Source organism: Larimichthys crocea, chromosome X (genome assembly GCF_000972845.2).
Source record: "Larimichthys crocea isolate SSNF chromosome X, L_crocea_2.0, whole genome shotgun sequence".
Lineage (NCBI taxonomy): Eukaryota > Metazoa > Chordata > Actinopteri > Sciaenidae > Larimichthys > Larimichthys crocea.
The window spans coordinates 559,259-577,957 of record NC_040020.1 but is presented as its reverse complement, the minus strand read 5'-3'; the positions used below and the strand labels follow the sequence as shown (position 1 = coordinate 577,957).

Here is an 18,699-nt window from a genome sequence, read left to right as displayed (position 1 = left end):
GACCACAACTAGTCTGGATTGTAGCTCTCTAAGTTACTTATTAAGTTACTGGTTAAAGTCTGCGAATTAATGCTAAATCACTCCTTTGTTTTCGCTTTCTTGACTGCTGATTGTTTTATGGTTTAATATCTCTCCTTCGTTTATGTACTTTGCTCAGAGATTTACTGCTGTCAATGATTTCAAGGCCCATGCACGACCCTGTGTAACAATTGTGACTGTCATGAAACTGACAGTGCCATTGAAGCTATCTGCTAACTGTGATACTATAGTAAACTCCGGAAACTTTGATTCAAGCTTAAGTTTCACATTGTCTGTTTCACATTAACATTCTGTTAATTCTCAAACACAGGCCTGACAGGAAGCAGTCTGAAAGGTAAAAAAAAAAATTGTCGAGACATTTTCAAACATGACATTATGTAACACCAGTAATTCTTGGGCTAGTCTTTGTCCAGTTCCTGTAATAAAGAGGTCTGGAGTTGTGCAATCTCCGCAAACAGAAATCTGCATATGAATGTGGAATCGGTAGAAAAGGGACCAAGATTTTGGCACTGGAAGTGGTTTCTGTTTGTAGTTTTGACCAGTCATGTTTGAGTGTGTTTTGGTTGCAACAGTTCATGTGGAGAGGCAAAAGACTCCAAGGTGCCCAGTTGAGGTAATTCTGTAAGGTGGTTGGTGCCTGGGCCAATGGGATCAGTGGTTTCACTTATGTTTGTACCCACTCACTTCCACGTCAAAGTTGTTGGACACGTTGCAATGAGCTTGTTGTGTTAGAGCAGGTAGTATAGCATTAACACGATACTATTTGGTTAATCTTTATGATACTGATTAAATGTGCAACAATTCTCTACCCTCCTGTTTCAACATGTTAATTTCATCACTCCCTTTGTCAATTAATTTGCATACTGTCTCACTATGCAATGTTAATATGCTGCCATTGTGACTTCCTTTCTCAGATCCACTTTTGATATCTGCAAGCTCACCATATATCATTTAAACATTTCACTTCAGCAAATTTCGAAACAGAAGTTTTTCTTTGACATTTGCTAACTTGCAAAGCGAACAAGACAAGAGAGGACTTCCACGGTTACTTTATTTTGCAGTATTCATCAACTAAACAGGGCACAATACCTTTTGTATTCATACAGGATAGGTAGAATATGATTATGCACATGCCAAACTCTGTACTCGGGAGCAGAGTGCAAAGAAAGGCATCACACACATCTCTACCTCAGTCTCATCAAACAGAAAGTGGTACCATCTAGTGGTACAAATGTGATACTACAACCAAACCCCAGTACATTTTCACACGCTCAAAGAATGCCCTTCATGTTCAACAATGTATCCATTACATTGTGCACCTTAAATTATATTCTATTATCTGTATTTTGCTATGCCAATACATACTAATTAATTATTTAAATCAATTTGCATACATACATATTGTTAAACACATCTTGCTTTCCTATGCTGTGTATTTTTAGGAATGTCACAACAGTTTGTAACTTTACTGCCTTGCCGTTTTGTTGCGTTGCAAACTATGTATGGGGAATTCTTGTGATAAACATCGAGGCTAGGGATCAGGTAAGGGTCAGGTTCCCATTATGTGAAGATTCACCTGTCAGGGGAAGAAACAACTCAAGTTTCCTGTAATCAAATTTAAGGTTTCTGATCACGTCAGATGCAGGTCAGGAACTGTTTAAATGTATGTACTTTTATTACTCCTTAGAAGAAGAAGAAGAAGAAACTTATCGATCTCTCAATGGGGAATTTCTTTTTACGCTCAAGTTTTACATACATATAACCACACATACACACACACAAGGGGCTTGTAGACATGCTAATGTAAAGAGATGGTGGAGTGATGGGCGGCTACGTTGTGGCGTCCTGGAAGCAGTTAGAGGTTTGGCTCAAGGGCACCTGGCCAGTGCCCAGAAGGTGAACTGGCACCCCCTCAACCATCAGTCCCCACTTACATATAGTGGTGATAGATTTGACCTAGAAATTAAATCGTAGGATCAGTTTTGAATAGATCAAATCAAATTAGTGTAATTGACAGGAGATATGATCAGAGGCAAAGAGTTTTTACCACCATAACGACTACCAGGACTGAAGAATGGGTAGAGTTTCTCAGTGAAGGAACAGTCATTAAAACAGTGAATGAGGTCTGCAGAATCCACGTCATAAAAGGAGACAGAACGCTTCTCATAATCCACAAACACGCCCACCTTCTTTGGCTGATAATTGGCAGAAGTTTGGTGTATTTTTCCATCCCTTAAACATATAGTCCAGTAGCCATTATCTGGGCTTGCTCTGATCGATCCCTTTCTGTCGATCGACTCTTTGACTACTCCTAAACCCCAAGAAGTCTTACCCATAACCTGAACCTCATAGTAAAATCTTCCTGAAGAGAAACCATGCTTTCCCAAGACATTGACAGCAGTATTAAATCTTTCTGGGTTGTCTGTGTGATTTTGTTTTACGTCACCACAGTGCACTTGTTTCCCATCATCAGACAAAATAAGGTAGGGATTTGCAGTATCTGGATCTAGAGTTATATCTTTTGAAAATTGCTGGACCCTGTGCAGCTTGGCTTTTCCAATGAACTTCTCCTTATCTGTGCTTAGTTTTTCCTGCAGCTGATTCAAAGCCATCCCCACACTTGTCCCATAAGATGGAGGAGAGATGGTAACTTCTGTCCAGTTCTTGGTGATAGCACTCAGGGACGAGAAACCTTTAAAGAAGTCGAGGTGGTCTTCAGTGCGTAAGAGCTGCTCCATTTCATTGTTTCTCTTTGACAGCTCTGAGATTTCCTGCTCCAGCTTTTGGATGAATTCGTCTGCCTCTTTCTGTGTTGTTTTCTGCTTGTCGTTGATTTCTTCGATGACATTATCCAGAATTCTCTTGACAGACTGCAGCAAAGCAGTAAAGAACCGCTCACTGTCTGCAATATGTATGTCAGCAGATCTTCTGCTGAGCTCTGCTGAGTGTCTGATTTCCTTGATCTTCATCTGTCTCTCCTCGATCATCAGCTTAATTTTAGTCTCAAACTTTTTTCTTTCATAATCACTTTTGAGAGGAACAGAGTCGTGGTTCTTGAGGTCTAAAACAAAGCAGAAAAACAAATGATGGATGGACTGATCTATTAAAATATGCTGACCCTTAGGATTAAAGATAACTCTAATTTTAATTAAAACTATTATTGTTTTAATACTATACAGAATCCATAATGAATATTCTATTTGAGATGCATGCAAAACCTGTTTCAGGTATTTTTTTTTGTTGAGTTGAGTTGAGTTACCTTTTAGTCTTGAGCTGGAGTTTTGCAAACTCTGCACCAGATCATTCTTGCTGATCTTTTCTAAAACCTTCAAGGTTACTTTCAGCGCTCCATGCTCCTGATACTGTTGTACCATCAGATCCACTGTGTCCTGCCTGTCTGCCTTCTCCAGCCAAGCCGCTGGGATGCCTGAAAAGCCTTCAAGGATGTCATCCTGCTTCAGGAACCACTTGAAACGCTTAAAGTCGTCTCCTTCTAAATCTTGCAGAGTTTTCCAGAGCTCCTCTTTAAGATTCACCATTATGGCCCCCTGCTAAAAATAAGAGACATTTTCATCAGAGGAACATGATGATTTGTTTATGCGAGGGTGACTGAACTAACCAATCAGAATATAGGACTTAGACTGAGGGAATCAGAGACAGATTCAACAGAATATCCTAACTGTGTAACCATTGTAAATGCATTTTAAGAAAGTTAACTCAAATCTAAATAGTAACTTCTGAGACTTACAACTATCAATTATGAATGTACTTCCCTTCTTAACCTTAAATTTATCTCCTCTAATGCTGCTTGTACTGTATTGTAAAATACACATCAGTATACTCGAACAGACCACACAAGTTTTTTGATATTTTCATTATTTCAGTATATTTTGATGGTGTGAAATTCATCCACGTTTGAATTCACGCTGAACTTTTCATAGTTTTCAGTTGTAGTTTAGTTATTTTCTAATTCTTCCTAATGTGTTTTGGTTGACTTTACTTCCTGTTTTCCGTGTCACCTGTGTTCACCTGATTAGTCTCACCTGTGTCTCGTTATGCTGTCTCCCCTCACCGGTGTATTTAGTCTGTATGTTCTTGCTGCCGGTTTGTTTGCCGGCCTTATGGACTTTGGATCTTCTTCCTGTTGCACGTTGGCTCTGTTTGCTTGTTTGGACTGTCTCGCCTGGTTTGGACCTGTGCCTGCATATGTCAGCTCTGGCTGTTCCCCTGCTTGAACTACTGTGACACAAGTAACCCCAAATTTCTCCACTTATTTATTCAGTTTCTTCCTATAATTTGTCACTTGTATATCCGATGTTCGTTACATTCATGTTTAGTTATGATCACTGGCTGAATACTTTCACTTTAAATGACCGTATGTTGTATCATAAACCCATCATTGGATTAGATAATGATTATGGATGAAGTTTATGACACTACACAAGATCAACTTACTGTTGTTAAACAGTAGAATACTGTTTTAGTTGCTTTAAAATCAACCGTGTTCATGCAGTTTTGTACCCAAACCAAAGTGGGAAAATAAATCTCTCTGCTCTGACAGCATTAAGAGGAGGCCAGTTCTGACATGTCGAATTTCACCCACGAAAATGTCGAAATGAGAAGATAAAACAGCTACAGCAAGTCTGGCCTGCTGGTCTGACAGGCTGGGGGCTGCAGTTCTAACTAGCTGTTACTGTATGAGTACATTTTTGTATTGCTTAAGTATAATGAATTATGACATGCACCAGTTTATTAATCAGACGTGTCCTAAAAGTAGTCCTACCTGTTAAACTTCTGTTGATGAGGACACCAAGTTTTCTGCTTCCGAGTCGTTAATATGACAAAGTCAAACCCTCCTGCCAAAAAAAATAAAAAGATAAGATTGTACATCGGACAATCAGACGTTGTATGTAGAGCACTTTTCATTCATACAAAATGAAACACAAAGTGCTTGACACAATAAAACAATACCCAGCCCATCCCAATGCCTCCTTTCATAAACTGTAGAGACAAAGATAAATATAGTTCAGGTAAAAGCGAGACTAAAAAGATAAGTTTTGAGATGTTCAGGTCACAGATGTGGGCCATCATAATAAAAGTACGCCTCACCTCATTGGCGGTAAAATTAAAAGACCGCGACCAAAAGACCTGAGGGTTCTAGAGGACTCGTAGGTTAAAAGCATCTCTGATAAATGGAGAAATTAGTGTATGAATACAGCATGGATGTAAATATTTGGTGTAAAGCCAACAGGTGATTAAATGAGCAGGTAATGATTTTACCTTAAATTCTGACGGTTCTGGTCCAGGGTAGAGGACGCATGTGAAGGCACAGCGACTCGTCAAAACGAGCTTCCCGTTTGGCGACTTGATAACAGCCCAAACATGCAAATCCAACACGGTGGAGGAGGCAGGTGACCAGCTGCTTGACTCTTAGCTAGATGTTTACAGAACAGAGTCATTAACAGGAAGAGGTTAGTGGCAGGAACACTGAGTGGCCTGTGCATACATATTACCATAACCAGCTCGAAGTTTCTGCCTCTTAAAGGAAGTTTTTCCTTGTCACTCTTGCTCATGGTGGAGTGTCATGAGATAACTTCTTTATAATCACTGATGGTGATGAACCTATAAGGAATTCTCAGCTGCAACTTCACTCGACTTCAGAGTTTTATGAGTTTCAGATCATTGTTTATCTGTCCGGCCACAACTTTACAGTGTTGTTTCACTCTTATAGCGTCTTAGATCTTTCTTTCCCCCCTTTCAAAAACCAGACTTTCAACACATAAACGAGTGATTCTTGTAAGTAAAGGAAAAGCCAACATCAAATCCCAAAAGACTCAGGGATGCAGGATACCAAACACAAAGCCATAAATAGAGACTGCTCTGGACTTACGATTAACAGCACATCCTCCTTGTCTGATTATTGCGAAATATGAAAAACCAAACTATTTTAACAACAAGAGGAACATTTTAAAAGACCAGAAATCCTACAAAGACACAAAACTATTATCAATCCAACAACAGCTGATAAATGAACGACGGGGAAGATTGTTCATAGATCTGTAGTTGTACCTCTGGGCTATTCTCTCTTTTCTGTTCAGCTGCAACGACACAAAATCAACACTCTTCCCCGCCCTGTTGGCCACGTGCACACAACTCTTGTATCCCTGGCTTCCCCCTCTCAGCCACACAGATGTATCAGATTACCTCTAAAAGATCATCATCCTCTTTCTGCATTTTGTTCTTTTTTTGTGTATTTCTGTGCTCCAGTCTATTTTTATTATACAGCCCCATCAAGGGGCTTTACAAAACCCCTGACTACAGACCACACCAATTTTAGCAAACTGCAGTAAGCTCATTTGAGATGAACTGAGTCTGACCTCGAAAGTAGACAAGATCAGGCGGCATCAGGAAATAACAAAAAGGTGCAGCTACATATTCTTGCAAGATTATACAGGAAATGAGTAGCGAAAAAAAAAAACGACATCAGAAGCAACTCAGCCAAATATAACCGCCGTTGTGCAGCGATGGATGGTGGCCGATTCTGCAAAGGCCTTGCCCTTTCATACCTGCTTGATCTTGTTTAACCTTATATCCCTCCCTGTGCTGTACAGTATCATGAATACAGGACAGTTGGCTGTCTCTGGAGTTAAAAGCCTGATTTTAAATGACCTTGACTTCCCTGCAGATGTTTGGCCTTTAAATCCAAACTTAGTTGTGCCTTAACTTTGTTAGCTGCTTAATCATTGATAATCTCATGCCTTGCCAAACCACAAATAAAGTGCAAACATCTGCCATTAAACATAGTTGAAGCTGATTTAAAGTTATTTTATTGTCAGACAAACCCTATTTTTAACTATTTAATTCTGTACATATTCCAAAAAGTCTGGAGATTACTAATGCACTGAAAGTTTTAACACATTTAAAAAGAAAAAAAATGTGGGAAATGTTTTGTAGTTTTGTCCAACTGCCAATAGATGGCGTTAAAAAGTCATAGTTCACCGATACCTTTTTAATGCACATGTTTCTGCTGTTGTTTCACTGCTTGGGCTTTACTTCATGTATTTATATCACAAATTTAAAGAATCTTCTCATTTTGGGACAAGGGTAAATTTCTAGTCTCGTGTTTCATGATAAACAGGTCTTAAGATCTTCTAGCCTGAGATTGCTTTTCTCTCCACTAACACATTTAAAAGAGAATTTCATAAACTGATACTAAGAAAACACCAACCTGTCATTCTGTGATCATCTTTCAGTTTTCAGATATGAGGTCATTACTTTACAGTGACAGTCTAGTAGTAAAGTGAAAGTGGTTGTGTAGTACAAGAACTGATACAGAGATGAGTAACTGAAACTTAAATATTTGTATATCAAGAGTCAATGAAGTTGGAAGTAAAAGTTAAATACAAAATATGTCTTTGAAGTAATGTGAATCCTAAAGAATATTTATTTAATTGTGCGTGGACTTGGCGTTCATTGAGACAGTGGTTCCTAACCTGGGAGTTGGGACCTAAAGGGGGTCAAGAGTATGAACCGGTTTAGGATGACAAATGTCTTTGCATGTTTCTTTTATGTCAACATTGGCTAAGCAAATGATCTAACTTTTTAGTCTGAGTGAACTTGTAAGATCTGTCCTGAGTATACAGATGAGAAAACAGCCTCTTAGTTATCTTCATGAATGTGTTTCAGACGAAATGAGGAGATGGGGAACGAAACAAAGGAACAGGTGTAGGTTAGGAAAATAAGGCTGCATGGGAGGAGGCACCAAAAAAAATGGGATGCGCCCTCATTGAGAGGAAACAGGTCGAGCAGGCTGGTCTGTTTACTAGCCTGAGGGAGTCTCTCTGCTTTCTGCTGTAGGAAACTCGAGTCTGTCGAAGGCAAGCGAGTCGTGAGCAAGAAGCCGCTGAGGAGGAACAAAGACAGAAAAACTAAAAGCCATGGCTGTGAATAAATGCATCAAATACCTTCTCTTCTTCTTCAACCTTCTTTTCTGGGTAAGTCTTCACAGGTGACATATGGGTAAGAATTAAATGTTTGATCATCCCTTCTATTTAAATCAGATTATTCTTAATGTTTACTCTATTTTAGTTCCTTTTTCCATAGAAGTTCAACCTGTTGAACAGGTGTTTTTAGTTCCTTTTTTCTATATGTGAACTTCTATCTTGTTGAAAATGGTGTTTCTTCGACCTGCTTTCAAGTGAATTGTATTGTTCAGTTGTTGCTCAGTTCTTCTTGTTTCTTCAGTCAACCAGTGAGTCAAACAGGTTCTGTTGGCTCTTAATCTCCGGCCTCTCCCTCCACAAGCAAACATTTTCTCAGTTTCAGGGCGTGGCGTCCGACATCTGCAGCCTCAGTAGTTTTTGAATTTGAATGAATAAATTAATGTTGCATGGAAACACAATGGACAGCAGATTGCTCAGCCAGAAACTGTGGGGTGTTTCATTGTTTGCTGTTTTGACCTTCATATTATTATGTCTTCATATCTTCTGCTGGGAGTTTCCCATTGAAACCAAACAGCCCATGTCGTTAATCTAGTTGTTGAAGTTCTTGCTCAACACAAACCTGATGGTACTTGTTGCTGAAGGCTTGTTGTAGAAGAGACGAATAGAAATCCTTATCATTGTTGGGATTGTGAAATGGAGGTGGTGGCAGTTTATCAAAGGAGACTTTTTATTTTTATTTTTTTATCAGCCATTAACGCTGATCTGTTTCTTTATCAACAATCACTTAAAACTTTATCAGTCAAACAACTTTGCAGTTGTTTGAGGGAGTAGTTGTTTTTTTTTTTCAGTTCTTGTGGTTATAGTCTAGATTGATTGATGGTAATGACCTCCCTATGTGAAAACCTAATATCATCTAAAGGCGTGGTAACAACAGGAATTAACTGATAATTGGTTCTAGAAGCTTAGTGACAAAGTGAATACTCACCTGGCTAGCATGAGCTAATAGTTCAAACTAATCTAGTGTCAGCCAGCTACTTCAGCAACCTTCATTTTCTCTGTAGTGTCTGTGTGTGGTTTCAATTAAAAGTTAATAAGCTGACTGGTTTATTAGCTTAGCTCAATTGTTAATAGGACAAGGGTCAAGGGTCACACAGTATATTCAAAAGACGTAGTTGTACCAACGACTACATCTGCAAACATTTACTCTGAGGAGATTAAGAGGTGACACATGACTAATGATTAGTACATGCACCCGAGTGCAGGATGACGTCATCAAATACCATGAATACCTGAAAGTACGGAAAACTATGTTCATTTGTTTTTACTTTAAGGGGACTTTAAAAAAAAATGCTAGCCCCGCCCGTTTTTGGGCACAGCCCCGCCCTCTTTTGGCACAGATAATGGTGCTTACTCATCTCTAGTAACTAAGCATGTCAGATAAATGTAGTGAAGTAAAATGAACAATATTTCCCTCTGAGATGTAGTGTAGTAGACTTTAAGTACCTTAATTTGTTCTTCAGTACTGCAGCACTTAAGTAAGTAAATGTACTGCGACTTCGAGGCTTCAACACGTTCTCCACGTTCGACCTCTTCAAGTGCAAACGTCCCAAAAATAACGTGAACGAATCAAAAGTCTAAAAGTTTAAAATAAACCTGCTGCTGCTGTTTGGACGTCAGTCCTGCTGTGGTTATTTCCGTCGCCCTCTCAGGTTCCCAGAAATGATGTTAAATCGATGTTAACTTGATTCGAACCACTCACTGGACATCATGTGTTTACTAATGATGATGATGGTGGTGATGGTGAGGGTGGGGTTGGCTTCTTATTTACTGTAAAGCCTGTTTTCTGTCGTCTCTCCACTTGTGGCTGTGCTACAGCTCTCGGTCGCTAAGTGATGCTGAACATCGCGGACCATAACTCTGTAGGAAGACTTCATATACATTTTATCGATTTTCAAATCTGTCTCTTTATTCGCGTCATCATTGTGAGCTGTCGGGGTGTCGACGAGGTCCCACATCCGGGGTGAGAACACGAGTCTTGGTTCCTGTGGCTGAACACTTAATGGCCTGTGATGGATGAGAAATAATCAGTTACGTGCAGCTCTGTCTCTGTACATTAACGCCTTTTAGCAGAGTGCAGAGATACGCCATGAATAATACATGCTGCGTTCAGGGACCACACGATAGGAAACACATTTCAGCACTGACGAAAACCACACATGGACACACAACTAAATAAGTATGATTGTTGGACTTTACATCCTGAAATCAGTGTATCTACTTTGAAGTATCAAACAATGGAAAAGTAAAAATATGTGAGCAGGAAGTTTCAGTTTCAGACAGGACGACGTCAGATGAAACACTGTCTACTTAATGTACTTGAATATTTCCATTTTATGCTACACTTTACACACAAAACACACTTTAACAGGACCAAGAGAGTTTGTATGTTTAATGTTTAGTTTACAATCCCGATATTGCGAATATATCTGTACTGTTTGTCAGTCAAAAAGTAATACAAAGTTAAAGTAAAGTTTATTTTTTCAACTCTAAAATGTCCTGCACAGTTTAAATGAACAAGTTCCCTTAAATTTGCTTTTTTCAAAGAACCGGTGTCTAAGATGTAGTGGCATCTAGCCAACAGAATCTAGCATGAAGGAAAACTACGCTGGCTGCAAAACTCCTGGAAAAAATCTAAAGTCTGAATCTAGCGTTCGTGTTTAGTTCATCCATTCTGGGATACTTTGTCTTGACTTTGGGACCACGGCTTTTTAAACAGTTTGAAATTAAAAATCAAGCTTAACTCTACTTGAACATCGTGTGTTGTGTTCAGGCTGAAACGGTGTCCAACTGAACCAGAATCCAGATAGACCTCAGCGTAGACCACAGACCCTTTGGGACGTCTTAGACAGACTCGGTGGGCTCATGACTGTACACACCTGCCTGTTATTAGTGGCCTGACTGCTGTAATTGTCTGTGTGTGCGTGTGGTTATTGTGTAACACAGGCGTCTCGTCTGCTCACCGGCCTGAAGGATTTACAATGAATCCTGCAGATCAGTTTACATCTCCATGACTCATTACTACTTTGTTACTCGCTGCCTGTGAGTCACAGCTGAGGAATGAAACGCCCACCTCTGGTTTAAAGAATGAGCAACACTTCAGTTTATTGACCTCATAATTATTATTATCATCATCATCACACCCTATTATCTGTTAGCCAAGAAGGGGAAGTACTTGGATTGCAGTTAACAACACAAGACACAGCAGCCAGCTAATATACCGATGAGTCCAACAGCAATCTGAAAACCTTTTCCAGGTGGTGCAAACATTAACAGTCCCCTGGTTCTCTGAGCTAACATGAGCTAACAGCAGCTACAGCTGTCAGCAGTTTACTTCACTGTCCATCATAAACTCTGTAAATCACAGAGAGTCGGAGCCGGAGCAGCCGGAGGACATCAGAGGGAAAACCAGAAAACATTTCCTCCATAAAATATGATCCAGTTTCACCAGAATTAGTGAAATAGTTGGTGGTGCGTTACGATGTAATGTTGATAAACTGTAATTTTAAAACGTTTCATGGGCCGACGTGCCGCTGCAGGCATCGAGGGCGTGTTTGTTCCGGGCTGAGATCACTATGTTGCTCTGCAGGTTTGTGTTGCGTTGGAGTTGATACAGTGACACAGGTTTGAATCTCGGCTTTGAAAGTCTAGCATTGTGTAGATCGCAACTGAATACTCCTCCCCTCACCCCTTTCTAGAGCCAATGTTTGGTTTGTCTGTTCTGGTTACTGCAGAAACACTTCAAAAATATTAACTCTGTACTAAATGACAACCAACATTTTACATTATTCTCTAACAAACACTTTTGCCTCTTTAATATGAGTCTCTGATTTCATCGACCAAAACTATTTTACCCCCCAGAACAGGTGAGTTGCTGCCCTGATCGGTTAGTTTGAGTGTAACTTTTAGATTCAAACTATTAACATTAGTTGCTGTGGATTGATGCAGCTATTGACCAGCAACTTCCGTGTTCTGCAAGGTAAAATTACAGTTTTTGTCAAAGTCTGGTGGCTTTAAAGAGGAAGGGCCGTCTGAGGGAAACGTAAAGTGGTTAAAATATTCTAAACATAGCATACATTTAGTTTCGATGCTGGTTGTCGGTGATGGCGACGTGAATCAGTGCCCTTTTTTTAAAATGAGCCCTTTGAACATCTATCCGAGATCTACAACTGTTCTCAAAGAAATTCTGTCAATGGAGAACAAAGTCTACTTCCTCATTTAACCAGAACTTCTCCAACAAACCCTCTCACTTCTTATATTTCAGTGCAGAGACTGGCTGATTCATATCTCTCGATGTTTTCACGTCTTCACATTAGGACGTGAATGACACTGATCTCTTTTCACTTCTACGTTCTTGCCTGAACCCGGTCTGGTTTTGTTGTTGCCTGCACAGGAGGCCCCACATTTATAGTTCCCGTCAGATGTTGAGGTGATAACAAAGATCCGCACCTCTTCACGGAGGCGTCTGTTGCTCCAGCTTGACAGTTTGTTGTCATTGGAAACCAACTCTGAAGGAAAACGGCTTTGCAATGCTGTTTTTTCTTTCTTAGTTTTCCAGTGATGGAGCACGTAGTCTCTCCTCCACTTTGCAAACCACATTCCAGTTTGTTCCCATCTTTGTAACATGATGACGCATGCTGATAAATGAGTGGCTAAAGATAACATGAAGAAGGAAAAGAGAGTTAGAAACAGACAGGAAATGTAAGTTGTGCTGTATTGTCTCCACAACAAACCCAGTGAGAGTGAACTGCTGGAGGTCTTGTCCTCAGGCGGTGTTATCACCAGCAGACTGCTGTCTTTGTTTGCTGTTCAAACTATCTGAACTGTCTAACAAACAAACAGCTGATTTTAAGAGCTAGGGCTGGATTTTGTTGACTGAAAGCTCCAATAATAAATTGGGTGTAATGGTGATAAATGGGAGTTCTCCTTCACGCTGGGAATGGGAAGGGGAGTGGAGGGGGTCGCAATTAACAACTACACCATTGGATTGCACTAAATTCTTCAGGAAACATGGATGTCAATCCATCCATCCATAGCTTTGTGAATTCATGGCCAAATGTAGGTACAGACATGAAATGGTTTAGTGACCTCAGGCATCTGGTCTCCAGCTGAGAGCTCAGACTGAATCAGGACCGTAAAGTCGTGGCTGCACAGAAGCCAACGGGAGTTAGAGATTCATTGAATGATTCCCTGCAGGTTGGATTGGACAAGTCACCCTGTTTGAGGACTGAGATTGAGTCTTAACCGTGTTAAGCTTTGGCTTCAGACTGTGGTGCCACTGGTTTCACTGGTCAGGTGTGTGTGCGCAGTGACATGCTCGTATTTATTCAGCCTTCCTGAATAAAAGTGCAGTATAAATAGGTTGAGGGTGTGGTGTCCTTACACTGTGCCCACAGAGGTCACGTCCTTTTTTGTTGTTTGTCATGTCTGTTTCCGTTCATTCAGATCTGAAGTTACTGATCCGTGATTTATTTTATCTGTAGCTCGCAGTGTTTATTTATGGCCTAAAAATATTCACGAACACGGAGTGGTTAACGAGTATCACCCCATCGAGTGGCACCTCTGAAATATGTTTTAAATCAGATCAATTCAATGAAATGAAAATATATAAATAAGTCATTGTTTAATGTGATCAAATCAAGCAAATTAATACATTAAAATATCAAATTTAATTAGATAAAAGTTAAGTTAATGATAAAAGACTTGAAAGTTGACTTGAAGTGTAACTTAAAGACACTTTACATGAAGAGAACTAAATGACACTTTATAATAAACATAAAATAAATAGATTGGTGCACACACAGACCAAACGCATGAATATATACAAACAAACTGAGCTCAGGCTGCAGCAGCGTCCTTATGTTTCTACACATAATCAACTTCTTGTCATTTGTCTCCATGGAAACGCCTCCGTGTCCGGCTCTGGCTTCTCTCTGCCGTCTGCTCCGAGGATGAAATATTGATGATAATTGCTCACAGTAACCGCTCGTGTCGGCTAATTGTATGAGCGCTGAATAATGCATGTCACTCATCAATCGTGAACCGAGCCACGCCTCGCGAAAGGAGCCAGAGAGTCCCGATCCAGAGGATCAGCTGCTCGGTCTGTCCTGTCCAGTTTGATTTATCATTCAGCCTGAAGACGTTAACAGATAAAGGGAATCGTCTCCATCTGTTAAATAATATTTAATGACAAGAAAACCCTGTGGAAGACACAGCTGTTTGTTGACGTGTGGTTACAGGCTGACGTTTGTTGTGTTGCTGGATGTGTGGGCCAGGTTTTATCCACCAGACGCATCACCAGCACGGACAGGATGCTCGTTGCATGTATTCTAATTAAATTGAATCTCTCTCTCTACAGATTAGTGGTTGCATCATCCTGGGCGTCTCCATCTACTTGAAAGTCAGCAAGGATGGAAACCAGGTGAGACTCCAAGTTTCATTTCAACAGGGCCGACACCAAATCCTCAGTAATGCAGGAAAATAAACCAAATTCAGAAACCTGTTGTACGATTGTCACGATGTGGCTGTCAGTCTAACCGGGATCCTGTAGAAATATTAACTCACTGTCTTTCACCTCCTCCGGTCTTCAGATCACGAACGAATCTCTCCCCGGCATCGACCTGATGATCGCCATCGGCGTGATCATCATGGTGCTCGGCTTTCTGGGCTGCTGTGGAGCCATCAAAGAGAACCGCTGCATGCTGCTGATGGTGGGAATCATCACGTCACTCTTCACGTTATTACACTGAGTATTTCTGACTGGAATCATAAACTTTAAAACAAAAGAACCATAATCAATCTTGCTCCCTGAGTTCAGCCTTTTTATCTAATGACGCCTGAGATGATGTTTGGAGATGAACTGAGAGTTTGTTGAGGATCATTGTCTCTGTCCCCTCAGTTCTTCGTCAGCCTCCTCATCATCTTCATCCTCCTGCTGGCGGCAGGCATCTTGGGAGCCGTGGGTGAGAAGAAGGTAAAACAGGAAGACGTCCTCCCGTCAACTTTCCGTGTCACGAGTTTTTGTTGGGAGGTTCATTCTGTTTGTGTCTGTGCAGGTGAAGGACTGGGTGAAGGAACGTCTGGGAAAGTTCACCCCGCTGTCAAAGCAACCACAAAGCGTGAGAGACGACCTGGAGAAGCTGCAGCGGGAGGTAAGAAACACACACGTCTGTCCATGGAAACGTGAGGACCTGACGTAACATGTTTTTGTTTTTTTAGATTATTTTATTTATTTATTTATGCCTTTATTGATAGTACAGCTGAAGATAGACAGGAAGCAGGGGGCAGAGAGAGGGGGAGTGACACGCAGTGAATTAGCCGTCCGTTGCGGGATTCAAACCAGGGCCAGCTGCAGCAAGGACTATAGCCTCCACACACGGGGCGGCCGCTTAACCCACTACGCTACCGACCGCCCCCTGACGTAACATGTTATAGTCCCTAGAAAGATAGAAGTACAAGAACACTTGCACACAAACACAGCTGGTGTCATTTAATAAATAAATGGTGCCCATAACTGATGCCCAACCTGTGGGTCCTGGCCCCCACGAGGGACGCCAGAGCTTCACAGAGGGACGCAAGGTTTCCTTGATTTTAAATCTAAATATAATAAACATGCTCTGCTAACCGGCCTCATCCTGCATTAGAAAATAGACTTCATTCTCCTTTCAACATAACCACAAAAATAAAAACGTATATAAACATCCAGCTCGGCGTTTTTTCTCTGACACGTCGCTCTGAGCACACGGCAGTTTAAAAAACAACCAAAGAACTCGTGTGATTGTTTATGAAATGCATAATACAGATACAGAAACTTCCTGCAGTTATTGTTTTGTGGTTCACTGTTGTAAAATCTGAAACATGCAGAAAATGTCAGTTTACTGACAAATATAAATCAGCATCCTCAGACAGCCTATGAAACATGAACTCTGTACTTAGTATCTAAATATATTGATATACTGCAGTTACCATGGTGAAGCACTAGAGGGCACACATGCATCAAACTGCCATCGAGTTTCTCTCACAGACAAACCTCTTTAAATGTTAAAAGTTAATTAATTGTTAATTGTTTCACTGCTTCAGTGTGGCAGTAGTTTGTGTTGAGCCAGCTCTGGACAAACTAATCGCTGCAGTGATTAGTGACCGTGTGTGTTTTCCTTCCAGCTGAAGTGTTGCGGTCTCGTGAACGGACCCGGAGACTGGGAGAAGATTCCCGACTCGTGCCGCTGTAACGCCACCGACACCGACTGCAACAACAGCAAAGTTTACTCCACGGTGAGAGCACACACACACACACACACACAACGCTGAGGACGACTGATGCTTCAAGTCGTGCTCATGAAGAAACACAGAAACGTTTTAAAATATAAAACCACGTGATGCTCAGTATGACAATGTCCTGGTCTCGTCCTGCAGACCTGCTCCGCCAGGATCGTCACCTGGATGGAGAAAAACATGGAGGTGGTGATCGGAATCGCCTTCGCCATCGCCATCCTGCTGGTCAGCACACACACACACACACACACACACACACACACACACACACGTGTCATGTTAACAATCATTAAACTGTTTCTAATGTCTTCGCTGATCTGACGTGCGTCTCCTCTCTCTGCAGATCTTCGGCATGGTCTTCGCCATGATCCTCTACTGTCAGATCGGCAGGAAGGACTCCGTGTCAACCAACGCCTGAACACCGGCGCTGCCGATCAGCAGCGTGTGCCTAAATGAACCCATGTAACATGTAACATGTATCCTCAGTGCTTCTGTAACTTAACCTGTGCTTTTACTGTGAAGGAATACGCTGATGTTTGAATTTGTGTCTTAAAAGAACACAAATAAAACAGTTAGTTCTGTCATTATATATCAAATCAGAGCGTTCCTTTAACTTTAAAGAAAACGTAATTTATGGATCACTTACCAAACATCGTCGTATCAAAATTAACCTGTACAACAGTCGTCAATAACCTTTCTGTTCATATTTTGGCACTAAAGAACATTTAACGAGAAATTATTGTCTTAAAAACACTTTGGTGGCAGTGTGGGGCTTATTGAGTATGGAAGCTCATTACTGCCGAAAAAGTTACGTACGATTAAAAATAAAATTTTCACATGCATAACTCTGACGGAGTATTAGGGCCACATTTAAATAAAAAAATTAAAAATTTGGAATTAATTACGAGATTAAAGTCGTTATTAAATATAGCAAGTAATTAATTCTCGCCATATTTAATAACGACTTTAATGTCATAATTAATTCCAAAAATATTTTTTTTATTTAAATGTGGCCCTAATACTCCGTCGTACATAACTCAATATGACTTTATTTTTAAAAAATGTTAAATGTGCTCAAATGTCTTTTTTGGGGGGGAGCCAAATTTAATTGTTTAATTTTTTTGCCTTTTTTGTTTATAAACTTTCCGTGAAAAATGAAAAACACCACCTCTATTATTGTTACAATGAAATACTGTGTCATAGGTTTTACAAATTCATGAGTTGTGTCTCTGCGATGCCAGAAACACAACTCAACTTTTGTTTGAATAGTTTTTGGCAGGAATGGGCTTCCATAGTTTATGTTGAAATATTTACTGCTGTAACTGTCTGTCGTGTCTGCTGCTTTTATTTTGGAGAATATTACCGAATAATCCTCAGGAAGTTCAAGTTGTGGCGTGTGCTTGTGTTGTTCTAACATGCCTCCGTAAAGCTTTGTTTTATATATATATAAATATATATCACGCCAAATGTCAACACTTTATATATTAAGACTCTACGGAGACCCAACAATTCAGAAAACAATATTTGCTTTTTAAAAATAAGCCTGAATACGTTCGACCATGTTGTCACATCACTCATTATCGTTTCATTTGTAAAGTGTGAAGGCGGTTCACTCTTTGAATCTTGTTGCATTTATAAATTTATTCCTTTGTTTTTTTTTTTGCACTGGCGCTGGTTGAAAACTGGAAGAATGTTTTTATTGTGTATTTTTGTCACCTCGTTGAGTTTAGCTTGGGACATCGAGTGTCATATATATAACAACAGTGTTTTTTTATTTTGTGCTCCGTATAAACTAGGATACATTAAAAAGAGGAGCTAACTTTACCTTCAGTCGTTTTCTTTGGACCTCGACAGACTCGAGGACGTTGGCTTGTTCCTCCCTGAACCTGAACCACGCTTTGAGCACCGCTGATGAAATCTAACAGGATGTCGTTTGTTCGTTATCTGACGTGTTCCTGTGCGAGCGTCTGCAGCCTGTTGTTTAAAATGGTTTTATCACCGTCCCTGTCTAAATCCAATAAATGATGAAGGTGAAGCCGTCTGGGTCTCTCTCTGTCGCAGATGAAGCGCTTACATGTTGAATCTTTCTGATAAATGCCAGACGTCAGTTTCCGTCCTCGCGCTGACAAATCCAAACTGTTCTTTTATCACAGGAACGCCTAAAGTTCACTCCAGATATATGAAATGTAAATAATTCAGTCGGTTTCCGAGGAAGGAAGCTGGACAAGAGACTGAGCGAACCACGAGGAGTCAAAGGTTCATTGACCAGGAGGAATAACTCGTCAATAACTCTTAACATGCAACAAACAAACAATACATAAAACTTATGCATTGCGGTTATTTTATACAGATCGAAGCAGCGTTGTCGTCGTATCATCTCTGCAAATCA

General features: G+C 40.4%; 2 protein-coding genes across 2 annotated transcripts; one reads left to right on the top strand and one right to left on the bottom strand.

The window, feature by feature from the left end:
* Nucleotides 1–1,078: 1,078 nt before the first annotated feature.
* On the bottom strand, nt 1,079–4,289 carry LOC104934919 (E3 ubiquitin-protein ligase TRIM39). The gene is made up of 3 exons (XM_019276745.2): nt 4,083–4,289; nt 3,299–3,590; nt 1,079–3,100 (listed from the first exon to the last, which is right to left on the bottom strand). Exons 2-3 carry the CDS (start codon nt 3,576–3,578, stop codon nt 2,031–2,033), a joined length of 1,350 nt encoding a protein of 449 aa, XP_019132290.2. The 5' UTR covers nt 3,579–3,590; nt 4,083–4,289; the 3' UTR covers nt 1,079–2,030.
* LOC104934916 (tetraspanin-8) lies at nt 4,151–16,940 on the top strand. Its single transcript, XM_027283202.1, has 9 exons — nt 4,151–4,289; nt 7,897–8,033; nt 14,398–14,460; nt 14,630–14,749; nt 14,938–15,012; nt 15,095–15,190; nt 16,200–16,310; nt 16,452–16,535; nt 16,654–16,940. The coding sequence occupies exons 2-9, from the start codon at nt 7,977–7,979 to the stop codon at nt 16,726–16,728; spliced, it is 681 nt and encodes a 226-aa protein (XP_027139003.1). The 5' UTR covers nt 4,151–4,289; nt 7,897–7,976; the 3' UTR covers nt 16,729–16,940.
* The last annotated feature ends 1,759 nt before the right edge of the window (nt 16,941–18,699 follow it).

Bases quoted from the DNA above. Each gene is read 5' to 3' on its own strand.
- LOC104934919 (XM_019276745.2), bottom strand. From the start codon at position 3,578: ATGGTGAATCTTAAAGAGGAGCTCTGGAAAACTCTGCAAGATTTAGAA. The intron at 3,101-3,298 runs GTAACTCAACTC...GCTTTGTTTTAG, and splicing joins CTCCAGCTCAAGACTAAAAG to ACCTCAAGAACCACGACTCT.
- LOC104934916 (XM_027283202.1), top strand. From the start codon at position 7,977: ATGGCTGTGAATAAATGCATCAAATACCTTCTCTTCTTCTTCAACCTT. The intron at 8,034-14,397 runs GTAAGTCTTCAC...CTCTCTCTACAG, and splicing joins TCTTCAACCTTCTTTTCTGG to ATTAGTGGTTGCATCATCCT. The intron at 16,536-16,653 runs GTCAGCACACAC...CTCTCTCTGCAG, and splicing joins TCGCCATCGCCATCCTGCTG to ATCTTCGGCATGGTCTTCGC.